This window comes from Piliocolobus tephrosceles, chromosome 2 (assembly GCF_002776525.5).
Source record: "Piliocolobus tephrosceles isolate RC106 chromosome 2, ASM277652v3, whole genome shotgun sequence".
NCBI lineage: Eukaryota > Metazoa > Chordata > Mammalia > Primates > Cercopithecidae > Piliocolobus > Piliocolobus tephrosceles.
The window spans coordinates 173,891,789-173,904,703 of record NC_045435.1 but is presented as its reverse complement, the minus strand read 5'-3'; the positions used below and the strand labels follow the sequence as shown (position 1 = coordinate 173,904,703).

Sequence of the window (12,915 nt, the reverse complement as noted above, 5' to 3'; positions counted from 1 at the left end):
AAAACAAAACCTACTGCCTATTTTCACATGTGTGAGACTACAGGTTTAGCTGATAAGTCCTCAGTGTAGCCTAATCATATCTTTACCCACTGGAACACCCTGTATTACTATATAAAAGCAATGTTTATGAAAGCTTAACCAAATTATGTCCCTATATAAACTTTGTGATGCCTGCTTATTTACCACCTTTATCAATGTAAACTCCTTGACCTAGCTTTAAACTACTTCACGAGTTGGCTCCATCTTATAACTAATCTTATTCTCTGTAACTCAACAATAGGTTAGTTGTTTATCGCATTATTGCAATCGAAATAAGACTGAACCTATCCTAAACCCCTCACTTGAAATGCCCTGTCTTCTACGTATGCAAACTCTATTCTAAGTTCATTTCAAGTTCTATGTTTTACATAATACCATCTTTGAATTTCAAGAGGATTTATACAGCATAGCCCTACATTTGGTGTTATCACTACTTATTTTTTTGAGACAGGGTTTCAGTCTGTCACTCAGGCTGGAGTGTAGTGGTGCTACCCTGGCTCACTACAACCTCTGCTTCCCAGGTTCAAGCACTTCTCCCACCTCAGCCTCCCAAGTAGCTGGGATTACAGGCATGTGACACTATACCCAGCCAACTTTTATATTTTTAGTAGAGATGGGGGTTTCACCATGCTGGCCAGGCTGGTCTCAAACTCCTGACCTCAACTGATCCCCTGGCCTCAGCCTCCCAAACCGCTGGGATTACAGGCATAAGCCACCGCACCCAGCCCCCTATTTTTAAAATAGTTTTGCCTTTCCAATTAGCTTATAAAGTTCTTAAAAAGAAAGATTTATACCACATGCTAGTTCCTCAACACACGGCACAGTGCTTAGCATAAGTGGAAATTAAAAAAAACAGAAAAACGAAAAAAACAAACACTTAGAAAGAGTCTTAACCCAGTCTTAAACCTTCTCAAACAAGGCTTCATGAGATCAAGGGTCAAAATTTAATTAAAAAAAATTTTTTTTTACACTTCACTGAGGATATTTTAAGAGAGAAATAGCTTTTATTCTTTACATAATGGTGAATAATACAATTTTTTACAAAATATAATATAAAACCAGCTTGGTGCTACTGTCTTGATTTGTACTAAGGAGCCTGCAATTTTACTCATAGTTGCTTTGCAATACCAGTGTAAACGTTAACACCGTGAAAAAAAGGCAAATAAAGTCTTAGAATTATTATGAAAACCAGTTTGCTCTTGCATACCCATGAAATTGCCTTGGAATCTCCCAGTGATCCACAGATCATACTCTGAAAACCTCTTAGAGTACACTGGGCTTTAATTTTCTTGCAGATTGCATGTTGATTAGAACTGCCCCAAAACTATCAAATATTCAGCTCTGACAATGGTGAGCATAATCAATTTCTTAATTATTCTTCCTATAAACATTAATTTGCTATTTTGACAAATGAATGGTTCTGTGATTTTTCTGCCCACATAAAGAATTCCTCTCTAAGAAGTTCTTTTACCTCTGGTATACAACACTGTAATTTTATAATTTCCCTATCAGTTCTAAGTTATTTAAGGTGGATAAACAAATACTGGAAAAGTCTAATAAATATAAAACAGATTCGTGCAGCACTGGATAAGGTATTGGATGGACCTATAAACTTTTGCCAGTTTCAAATTCTGTAACTAGGATCAATTTCTTACTTGCCTCTTTCCTACTGATAAACTCAACATAGGGTGTTATTCTTATATTCATAAATACACAAAGCAACCACTAAATTGCATTATGATACAACCATGTCTTCCCCAACCTATTTATTAATACAAAGGTCTCAGTAATAGATTTTTCTGCTTCTTCCCTTAAAGTATGAGAGAGCACAGGTTTCACAATAGAAATGTACAAAACAGGCAGGGTACGGTGGTTCATGCCTGTAATCCCAGCACTTTGGGAGGCTGAGGCGGGTGGATCACGAGGTCAGGAGTTCAAGACCAGCCAGGTCAAGATGGTGAAACCCCATCTCTACTAAAAAGACAAAAATTAGCCGGGCATGGTGGCGGGCGCCAATAATCCCAGCTACTCAGGAGGCTGAGGCAGAGAACTGCTTGAACCTGGGAGGCAGAGGTTGCAGTGAGCGAGATTGCACCACTGGACCCCAGCCTGGGCGACAGAGCAAGACTCCATTCCAAAAAAAAAAAAAAAAAAAAAAAAAAAAAAGAATGTTCAAACAACTTGGTACTTCCTACCTGGAAAGACACTGGGAGTGTATGCAGTCATTAATCTCTTTTTTTGAGATGGAGTTGCGATTCTACTGCCTCAGCCTCCCGAGTATCTGGAATTACAGGTGACCGCCAACACGCTCAGCTAATTTTTGTATTTTTAGTAGAGATGGGGTTTCACTATATTGGCCAGGCTGGTCTCGAACTCCTGACCTCATGATCTGCCCGCCTCGGCCTCCCAAAGTGCTAGGATTACAGGCGTGAGCCACCGTGCCCAGCCATCATTAATCTTAATCTACATCTACTTGTCTATGTACACTGACATAGTAAGATTATAATTCTGGATTTATTGTTTGATCAATATGAGGACTGTGAGAAGAATTAGATACCTGGTAAGGATCTGAAGAATCTGACTTTATAATTAAACCTATTCATTAGTAAAAGGTAAAGCTTTACAAATAATGTTTTTCTTTTACTCTATGGCATTAATTTGTTAAATCAACTTTCCCTGTCATCTGTATGCATTATGTACATTAAAGCTTCAGTGTACACACTTTCAACTAAAAATAAAAAGTGTGAGTTAAAAAAACTGTCACCAATTTTAATACTCTAAACCAGAGAATTAAAAAAAAAAATAAATTTAGTTGATCTATTACTATTTACTGTTGTTTGTCATCAAAGTTAAATTTGATTAACAGGGTCTACTCCATAGTAAAAATTCAAAATAGAACCCCTGTGTAAGTTATAAAATCTAAACATGTCTTCAAAATTTAACTTACCTAGCAGCTTGAACTGCACTTAACTGAATTCCTTGGTTATCACTTGAAGCATTCTATAAAAAAAAATAATTTATGATGTAAATATATAATAATTAGCTGCTGAGAATAAGAAATACAAATGAAGCGAGAGTAAAAATCCAACTTACTTGAACAATAGCTTCTAGAGAGGTATTTTGCTGGGAAAAAAGTTAAAGAGAAAACTCAGTTAAAAAGTCACCTTAAAATTCTTTATTAATGTTACATCTTTCACTGGTACTTTTAATATACCAGAATAACAATAACAATAACTTACCACTCTATAATCACTATCTATATCAGAGTCTTCACAGATATCTTCATGTGGTACATTCCTTCTCTTTAAGAGATGTTCATCTCTTTTATTCTTAAAAAGAAAAAAAAAGAAAAAAGAAAAAAATCAAAGAATTTGAGTTAAAAAAAAAACCTGAATACTTTCATACAAAGCTCAGGCAATCCTGTGCCTACAAACTGAAATATGAAGTGCCTTTTAAAAGTAAAATTCAAATGTAAAAAATTAAACCAAATTGTGAATTAACCACTCACACAAAACGAATTTGAGTCCCAATTCCCAAATATTACATTTTTAATGAACCGTGAACTATGTAAAAACAAACAAAACAAAAAGTTTGACTAAAAAATATAGTGTACAGTTTAAGCCAGAACCAAACACAAATATTTATTTAAAAGTACTAAACCATTTTACACATGATCTGGGAGCTCCTCTTTATCACCTAAAAGCAAAGTCAAAGCAGAAGTTGGGCAGTTCAAAGTTAGACAAAAACCAACAATGTCTTACAAAAATCAAGGGCCATTTCAACTTCACTTAAAATGCTGGGAGCAAATTTATAAATATAATCTCAACTATAATAATTAAAAGTTGAAGAAGTTTGCAACAAATTCTTTTCAGGGCCTTACTACTGCCCATTAATAGCAGAACTATTTAATACAACTGTATCTCAATGACTTATACTTTTAAGCTCTTTATATGTTTTTGCATAATGATAAAGTTACAAGGTGTACCCTTTCAACTTCAAAAGTTTGTCAAATTCAGTCAAAATCTCTCCTTTTTCTAAAGAAAAATGCTTACCAGTTGAGATTTTAAAAAGTTTAACTAAATTTAGTAAATAAAATTTAGTTATACAATAGGTTATACATTTTACATAAAAACAAAATATATATTTGGCATCTTGTATACAATGCTCTAATGTTGTTAGAATTATGCTTAGAAGTACCCAATATTAATCAGACTCACCTTCCTTAATTCAACTACAACTTCATTTCGTTGTCTTCTCATAGTCTACAAAAAAATTAAAGGAAAATATTTTTAAAATCACCTCAAATTCCATTATCCAGAGAAAACCACTATTAACATTTCAATATACACCTCTGATATTTTCTTCTAGCCATATGGATATAAAGTCAAATCTTACTCATAATAAAAATCATACTATGTAAATGATTTTCAATCTTCATTTCCCATTCATATTGCAAAACATGAAAAATCTCTTTGAAATTATTAATAGATCTATAATATTGGCTATATCATAATTTTAAAAACTATAACATAAGGTTTATAAAAACACAGAGGTACAAAGAATAAAAGAGCCCATAATCTCACCCCTCATATGAACCAATGATATTATAAAAAATAACACACGTACAAGATTAGTAAATTCAACTGCTTTAAAAAAAAAAAAAAAGCCAAAAAAAAGCCAAAGGAGCCCTCCTGCTCATCCACAATTTCCTTCTCTCATAGGAAACACTGTTAGATTTACCACGATTCTGACACACGTCTATCTAATCCTGTTCTTTACCTTGTTTTGGTTTACTTTGTTTAGAGACCTTAGAGATATTCCATGGTGGTGTATAAAGACCTATTTCATTATTTTTCATGGCCACACAATTATTCTATGACACACAGTGGCCATTCTTTTATTTTCAAATATATTTTTCTCATTTTTAAAATTACTTACTATAGGGATGTGTGCTCACTGTAAAACATTCAAATGTTCAGAAACAATATAAGTTCAATCTGTTTTCACATACAGGTTCACCTTATTCTTTCTAATGACTGTGTATTATGTAGCCGTAACAATTCAGAAAGTCATATTAGATGTCTAATAAATATCACAAACCTAAATCCAAAACTGAACTTCTGATCTTTAACATACTCCACCCGCCATCTCAGCAAATGGTAATTCCATCCTCGCAGCTGCAAAGACCAAAAACCTTGGAGCCATCCTTGATTTTTTTTCTCTTACATTACATATTCAATCTGTTACCAAATCCTGTTGGTTCAACCTTCAAAACATACAATCCAAACACAGATCACTGCCTCCTCTGCTACTATTCTGGGTCAACTTACCATTATCTCTCAACTAGATAACTGCAAAAGTCTCCCAACACGTAGCCCTCCTGCTCTTGCCCCCTATCTTCCTCCGGAGTCTATCATAATGACAGCAACCAGAGTAATCCTCATAGGACTCATAAGGAGTCTTAATTTTTATGTGCCATGGACTCCTCTGGCAGTCTGGTATAATCAATGGACACCTTCTCAAATAGTGTTTTTAAATACACACACACACTATATATGTAGTTACAAAGGAAACTACCTTGATACATAGATGTAAAAAAAAGAGCTGTAAATATAAAAACAAAAGTGTAAGTGCTTCTTTATTATCACATTAAATGGGATCTTAGCAGTAGGTCTAATTACTACTATAATTTCAAAGTAATGATGACCATAAATGCAACAACGAGGTGATTTTTATTGGTGGTAACAAAGTCACAGGTAATTCTAATATTACTATGGTTAACTGGCTACATTAAGTGAAGGAAACATTGTTTCAGTTGTAAGTTAGTGAAAATAAAGATGTAATTTCTTCTAAATTTCAGGGGCCCTCCTGAATTCTACCCTTAGACTCCAAGGAAGGAAAGGTCCAAGGACTCAGTAAAAAATATTTTCTAAAAGTCAGATCATATCATCCTCCTGTTCAAAAATATCCAAAGGCTCTCACACGCTCCACTTTGGACTTAAAAGCCCAGTCTTCACAATGGCTTACGTCCAATCAAATCTTCCCACCTCATTCCCTCCCCAAATACCACCGTTTGGATCTTAGCTCCTACCTATCTCATTCTGCTGTACTCACACCAACTTTGCTATTTCTTGAACAAACTGGAAAGTCTCTTGTTGCAAGGCCTTAACTAATACACTATATAGTAACTTCTCAGAAGATGGTCTCCAGAGTCAAACTGCCCAGGTTCAATTTTTTTTAGCTATACTACTTACTAGCTCTTTGTACTTCAGTTTCCTTATCTATAAAATTGGGATAGTAAAAACACCTTCTTCATAGGACTGCTGTTAAGGATTAAATCAGCTAAAATATGTAAAGTACTTAAACTGTCCCTGGTACACAGCAGTGTGTGTGTTAACTTATTATTATTGCTGCTGCTATTTCCTCAGTTTGGAATGCACTTCCCCTACTACCTGCAGTGCTCAGTCCCTTATCTCTATGGGAAGGCTTTTCCCTTCCTGACCATCTGCCAACTCTCCATTTGGGTACTTTCTCTTTCTCTTTCTCTCTCTCTTCCCTGCCTTATTTATCTTTATACCATTTATCACTTTCTAATATACCATGTAACTGTACTTGGTACAGATATTTTTAAAACACCAAGAGTCAACTTTAAAATAATAAAATAGACTGCACAATGAGTAAAAATAATTAGCTAAATACTACAGTAAGTGTTAACATCTATCTCATTTAATCATTATAGCCTTATGAGGTAAGAATAAAATACTCCTTTATTTCTTTTTAAAAATAAGAAAACTGAGACTTAGAGAAGATAAATTGCTTGTCCAAAGCTGGCTAGGATTACAACCCAGACAGTCTCACACAAAGCCACTTAACCACCAAGCCATATTGTTTTCTACACTTCTCGAAGTCAGAGTTCAAGTGAATTGGAGAGCCAATCGTTCACACTAAAGCAAAAGTACTATTACCAACACAATGAGCTTTGCATAATTATCACAATATGAAATCAATAAGCTATTCTAACAACAAAAAACTATGACCTATGTCTCAGGCACAGAAAATAATATCTGTAGGATGCATGACTTAAGACTGTTCAACAAATAAATAGACTTCTGAGGGATGGGGTATTTCCAGTTTAAGGAAAGTTTTTTTTATTTTTTTCTATTCTTATATCAGATAAAACAGCCTTTAAAGCAACCACATTAAAAAAGGACAGTGAGATCAGGGACCTATAATGATAAATGGTTACATTTAACAAGAACACATAACTATTCCAAATATATATGTACCCAACATTGGAGCACTCACATTTTTTTTTTTTATTATACTTTAAGTTCTAGGGTACATGTGCATAACGTGCAGGTTACATATGTATACATGTGCCATGTTGGTGTGCTGCACCCATCAACTCGTCAGCACCCATCAATTCATCATTTATATCAGGTATAACTCCCCAATGCAATCCCTCCCCCCTCCCCCCTCCCCATGATAGGCCCCAGTGTGTGATGTTCCCCTTCCCGAGTCCAAGTGAGCTCATTGTTCAGTTCCCACCTATGAGTGAGAACATGCGGTGTTTGGTTTTCTCTTCTTGTGATAGTTTGCTAAGAATGATGGTTTCCAGCTGCATCCATGTCCCTACAAAGGACACGAACTCATCCTTTTTTATGGCTGCATAGTATTCCATGGTGTATATGTGCCACATTTTCTTAATCCAGTCTGTCACTGATGGACATTTGGGTTGATTCCAAGTCTTTGCTATTGTGAATAGTGCCGCAATAAACATACGTGTGCATGTGTCTTTGTAGTAGCATAATTTATAATCCTTTGGGTATATACCCAGTAGTGGGATGGCTGGGTCATATGGTACATCTAGTTCTAGATCCTTGAGGAATCGCCATACTGTTTTCCATAATGGTTGAACTAGTTTACAATCCCACCAACAGTGTAAAAGTGTTCCTATTTCTCCACATCCTCTCCAACACCTATTGTTTCCTGATTTTTTAATGATTGCCATTCTAACTGGTGTGAGATGGTATCTCATTGTGGTTTTGATTTGCATTTCTCTGATGGCCAGTGATGATGAGCATTTTTTCATGTGTCTGTTGGCTGTATGAATGTCTTCTTTTGAGAAATGTCTGTTCATATCCTTTCCCCACTTTTGGATGGGGTTGTTTGTTTTTTTCTTGTATATTTGTTTGAGTTCTTTGTAGATTCTGGAAATTAGCCCTTTGTCAGATGAGTAGATAGGAAAGTTTTTATTAGCAATCACTTCATCTAAAGTAGCAAGATTAAGGTACAATGGGCTTTAACTTCTTTTCATTAGAGCAAACTAATAAATAAATCCCAAACAACTACATACTGCATATTTACATAAACGTTTTGTTTATCCCAAAAAATTTTCTCCCATTATATTACATATTTATTAAATCTCGAGATTTACGAAAAATTTTCTTCTCTTTTTTTTTTGAGATGGATTCTCACTTTGTCGCCCAGGCTGGAGTACAGTACGAGGATCTCAGCTCACTGCAACCTTTGCCTTCCAGGTTCAAGTGATTCTCCTGCCTCAGCCTCCTGAGTAGCTGGGACTACAGGCGCATGTCACCATGCCCGGTTAATTTTTTGTATTTTTAGTAGAGACTGGGTTTCACGGTGTTAGCCAGGCTGGTCTTGAATTCTTGACCTTGTGATCCGCCTGTCTTGGCTTCCCAAAATGCTGGGATTACAGGTGTGAGCCACTGCGCCCAGCCCGAAAAATTTTGTTTTTTCTTTTTACATGATACTCATTTGTTACAACAAAATCTGGAGGTTTTTCAATAATTTGAAACTACTAATATTTATCAAAACAACTTAGCACTGTAGTAACAACGTAAGACCAGGCTATTACCACTTTCACAGAAACTTTGCAAAATAAGAGATATGACAATCCTTTTATTATACAGCAAGAGTTTCTTTTCCTCTCCAAGGCAGAGAATGAACGAACTGGTAGAGAGAAACCCTATGCACCACAGCCTGGCAGCATTTTGCCATGTTTTTTACAGCAAACAACAGTTGTTCTTTGGGACCCCATGAAAGGGGTATATAAGACTTCTAAGCCTGTCCTTAAAGAACAGGTTTTGTATACTACATGAAAATATATTAGTTGTGAATTCACATGACTTATACTGATGCAGTAAGCAGTGGTGTCAATTAGAATTCCAAAAAGCCAACAAACTGGCCAAAGGCTTATGTATAGGCCAAAGAGCTATATAAAGGACAAAGACTGTAAGTGGGGGAGGTTGAGGACTGCCGCTGCTATTTTCTCAGAGGAGGTGGGTAGAGTTTAGGCAGATCACTCAGATATTTTATATTTCTTTGCTTGTCAGACAGTTATAAAATTATAAATACTGGCAAAAGGGGATAAGAAGTTGACAAAAAATTTCAAACAAGTCAAAACAGAATGCTAGTTCTATTTAAAAGGAATGCAGTTTGTGTACTTAATGAGTATTTACTATGCATCCATCACTGTGTTAAGCACTAGGGATTAAACACTTTCCCTGCTTTAATGAGGTGTAGATTCTAGTATTTTCTTTCCACTTAATTGCTACTTAATTTACAATTAGTGGCTACTTGATTCCTGCTAATTTTCAAGTCAGTTTTACCAACACATGGTTTTTCTTTAAAGTCCTAAAAATTGTTAATTTAAAATATGATATAGTAATTACTGTATAATTTTGGATATTTTAAATTTTCTTGAGCAAAGTTGGGATTTAGTTAGGACTCAAACTCACTAGAGAAAAAGTTTAAAGAAAATTCTAACAATACAAAGATAAGAAATATAATGCCTTGTTTTTATTTCACCCAGTCTGACTTTCACTGATACCTTAGAAAGGTTAATACTTAGGTAACAGCACTACCAAAAGAAAATTAAGAATTAAAAAATTTATACAGGCATGAGAGATCTTCTGGGTGGTAACTAGGATATATTCTAAAACTGAATTGTGATAGTGGTTGCACAACTACGAAAATTTACTAAATATCATTGAATTCTGCACTTAAAATTGGTGAATTTTATGATAGGTAATAAAGTGGTTTTTAGAAGTTATACACACACACTACACAAACACACCTTCCCTCCCCAACATGAGTTAACAGTAAGTATATTACTAGTTTAGAGCCTTCTGGAAAGCATTCATTCAAACATTTATTAATCACCAATTTGCCAAGCATTAGAAATACAAAGATGGACCAGACACTGCATAGCTATGCCCTAAAGGAGGTAGCACTCTTATGATACAGAAATATAATTTAGTAAAATAGTAATAAGGCCCAAACTTAGCAAATAGCAAGTGCCAAACACCATTCTAAACATGTTACTTGAATGTACTTATTTAATACATGTATTAATAACATGCACACAAGGTGCTCTGACAGTAAAGAGGGTAATTACTAAAGGTAACATATAAGCTTAATTTTCAAGACTGAATGGCAATCCATTTAGAGAAAGGCATTCCAGGTAGAAAATACAGCATGTACAAAAAGAAGAACTATGAAAGATGGCATGTGTGGAATGTGCTGAAGAACACTAGAAGGCAGAAATGAACAGGTAGGCAAGGAGACAAATCAATCACATAACATAAAGCTAAGCTACACTTTCCAGAGAAAAGTGAGTTACTGGTAATTTCAACCCAAATTATCATCACAACCCAAACACATTTGGTAGGTAAAACAGTTGTTCAACCCGATTACATGGCGAACCAAAAGTTAAAATAGCATAACTAGAAAAGTATGTTTTCCTATTCTTGTTTTTTTCTCTCTGCAGCAGCAGCCATCATGGTGCTTAATCATGCCTTTGTCAAATAGTATTTATGTTGGCAAACTGCATGTAATTTGCAAATAAATTACATTATGACAATAAAAGGGAAATTTTAAATGCCTAACACTGTTAAATGCTTACTCAAGTGGGTCAATCATTAGTATCTCCTAAGGATAAAAACCCATATTAAAATCCTTCATTTAGAAAAGAAAAGTTCATTTAAGAAGTTTAGTTCAAATTTTCAATCTGTAGATTTATTTCTCAGAGGTAGCACTTATTAATACTAGTATTGAAGGCCTGAAGTTCTACTAGAGATGAGCAAAAGCCTTCCCAAGCAGAATCAAGTTCTTATCTCTTCAAGAAGTGAAAAGATTAATGGACACTGAGCATAAGTGAAGAAGAGTTTGAAAATACATTGAGTGTAGAAGGCCAGACTTAATCTAGGCAAGCTATTGGAGCAATATTAAGAACTAATTCTAGTCTATAGATACCATACTTTAAAATGATCCATATCTAAACTGTAAGCATTGAAAATTTATTAGTACATAAATATAATTTTTTTAAATTGCCAAAATGTAAGAAACTGTTAGGTGTTAACTCCAAAGAATGGAATTAGAGTTGCACTATCTCTTCAACATTCAAACAATAGGAACATGTATTAAATTAAAAAGTTATGCATATCTATTTGGAAAAGTTACAAAATAAAGAAGGAAAAAATCTGAATTCCCAGAGTTCTCTATATTCATCTATCTTTTGCAAGAGATGACATAAGATAGAAGAGAAAATAAATGCATACATCTCCCAAGATGGTTTCCTAGTATATGATTATACTACTCTACTAGCATATGGCTACTAGTCCCAGTTCTACCTTTAATGAAATCATAGGCAAGTCATGACCTTTATGGGTATTAATTCCTTCACTTGTAAAGATAATTTGATAGATCCCTAAGATCTTTTACGCCTCAAAAACTGTATCTTTTTTTTTTTTTCCTGAGACAGAATCTCACTCTGTCGCCCAGGCTGGAGTGCAGTGGCGCAACCTCGGCTCACTGTAACCTCAGCTTGCTGGGTTCAGGTCATTCTCCTGCCTGGAGTATCTGGGACTACAAGTGTGCACCACCAAGTATAGCTAATTTTTGTATTTTTGGCAGAGACAGGGTTTCACCATGTTGGTCAGGCTGGTCTCAAACTCCTGACCTCAAGTGAATCATCCACCTCAGCCTCCCAAAGTGCTAGAATTACAAGTGTGAGCCACCATACCCAGCCAATTTATTCAACTTTAGAAAACAATGTCAAAAAGTATGTAATTGTCATTTGTAGTTACTATGCATGGCAATGTAGTTTCTATGCTAAGAATCATGAAAAAGTCATAACTCAAAATTATAAACAATAAAGAGCTACTTTGTGGCTCTGGTACAGTTGCTTGGTGTTTTCGTATCATGCCAAAAGGACATGTTTCCTTTTCTTTTCCCCGAGATGGAGTTTTGCTCTTGCTGCCCAGGCTGGAGTGCAATGGCGCAATCTCAGCTCACTGCAACCTCCGCCTCCTGGGTTCAAGCGATTCTCTTGCCTCAGCCTCCTGAGTATCTGGGATTACAGGCGTCCGCCACCCACCACACCCAGCTAATTTTTTGTATTTTTAGTAGAGATGGGGTTTCATCCCATTGGCCAGGCTGGTCCTGAACTCCTGACCTCAAGTGATTCACCTGCCTCCCAAAGTGCTGGGATTACAGGCATGAGCCACTGTGCCCAGCCTCCTTGACCTTTCAATAGCTAGTTTTGGTAGCAGAGACAATTACCAAACTGTGTGTGTGTGTGTTCATGTATACGTGTGCACTGGCAAAGAGACGGTGTTTGACAGGGAAAGAAAAAAGTTTAGAAACAACCATAGGTTTGGTGAGACACATATAACCTCTCAGGGATGGGAAACACTGCAAGATAAACTTTCAGAATCAGTTATAGAAGGCAACTGAGGACAACCTATAAATAAATCTACTCTAGTAAACAAGCACATATATGTTTTATATGAGCAAAAGGGAAGGTACTCCAGGATTAATGGGTTATAAGGGAATTGATCAAATGCTACC

General features: G+C 35.5%; 1 protein-coding gene across 1 annotated transcript in view; it reads right to left on the bottom strand.

Moving 5' to 3' along the window:
• The window catches only part of KPNA4 (karyopherin subunit alpha 4), a 63,143-nt gene that overhangs the window by 30,262 nt on the left and 19,966 nt on the right, over positions 1-12,915 (bottom strand). The window contains exons 2-5 of the mRNA XM_023223352.2: positions 4,257-4,301; positions 3,279-3,368; positions 3,133-3,162; positions 2,987-3,039 (exon numbers count right to left, since the gene is read on the bottom strand). Of these exons, the coding sequence (XP_023079120.1) occupies positions 2,987-3,039; positions 3,133-3,162; positions 3,279-3,368; positions 4,257-4,301 (218 nt within the window). The remainder of the gene's footprint in view (positions 1-2,986; positions 3,040-3,132; positions 3,163-3,278; positions 3,369-4,256; positions 4,302-12,915) is intronic.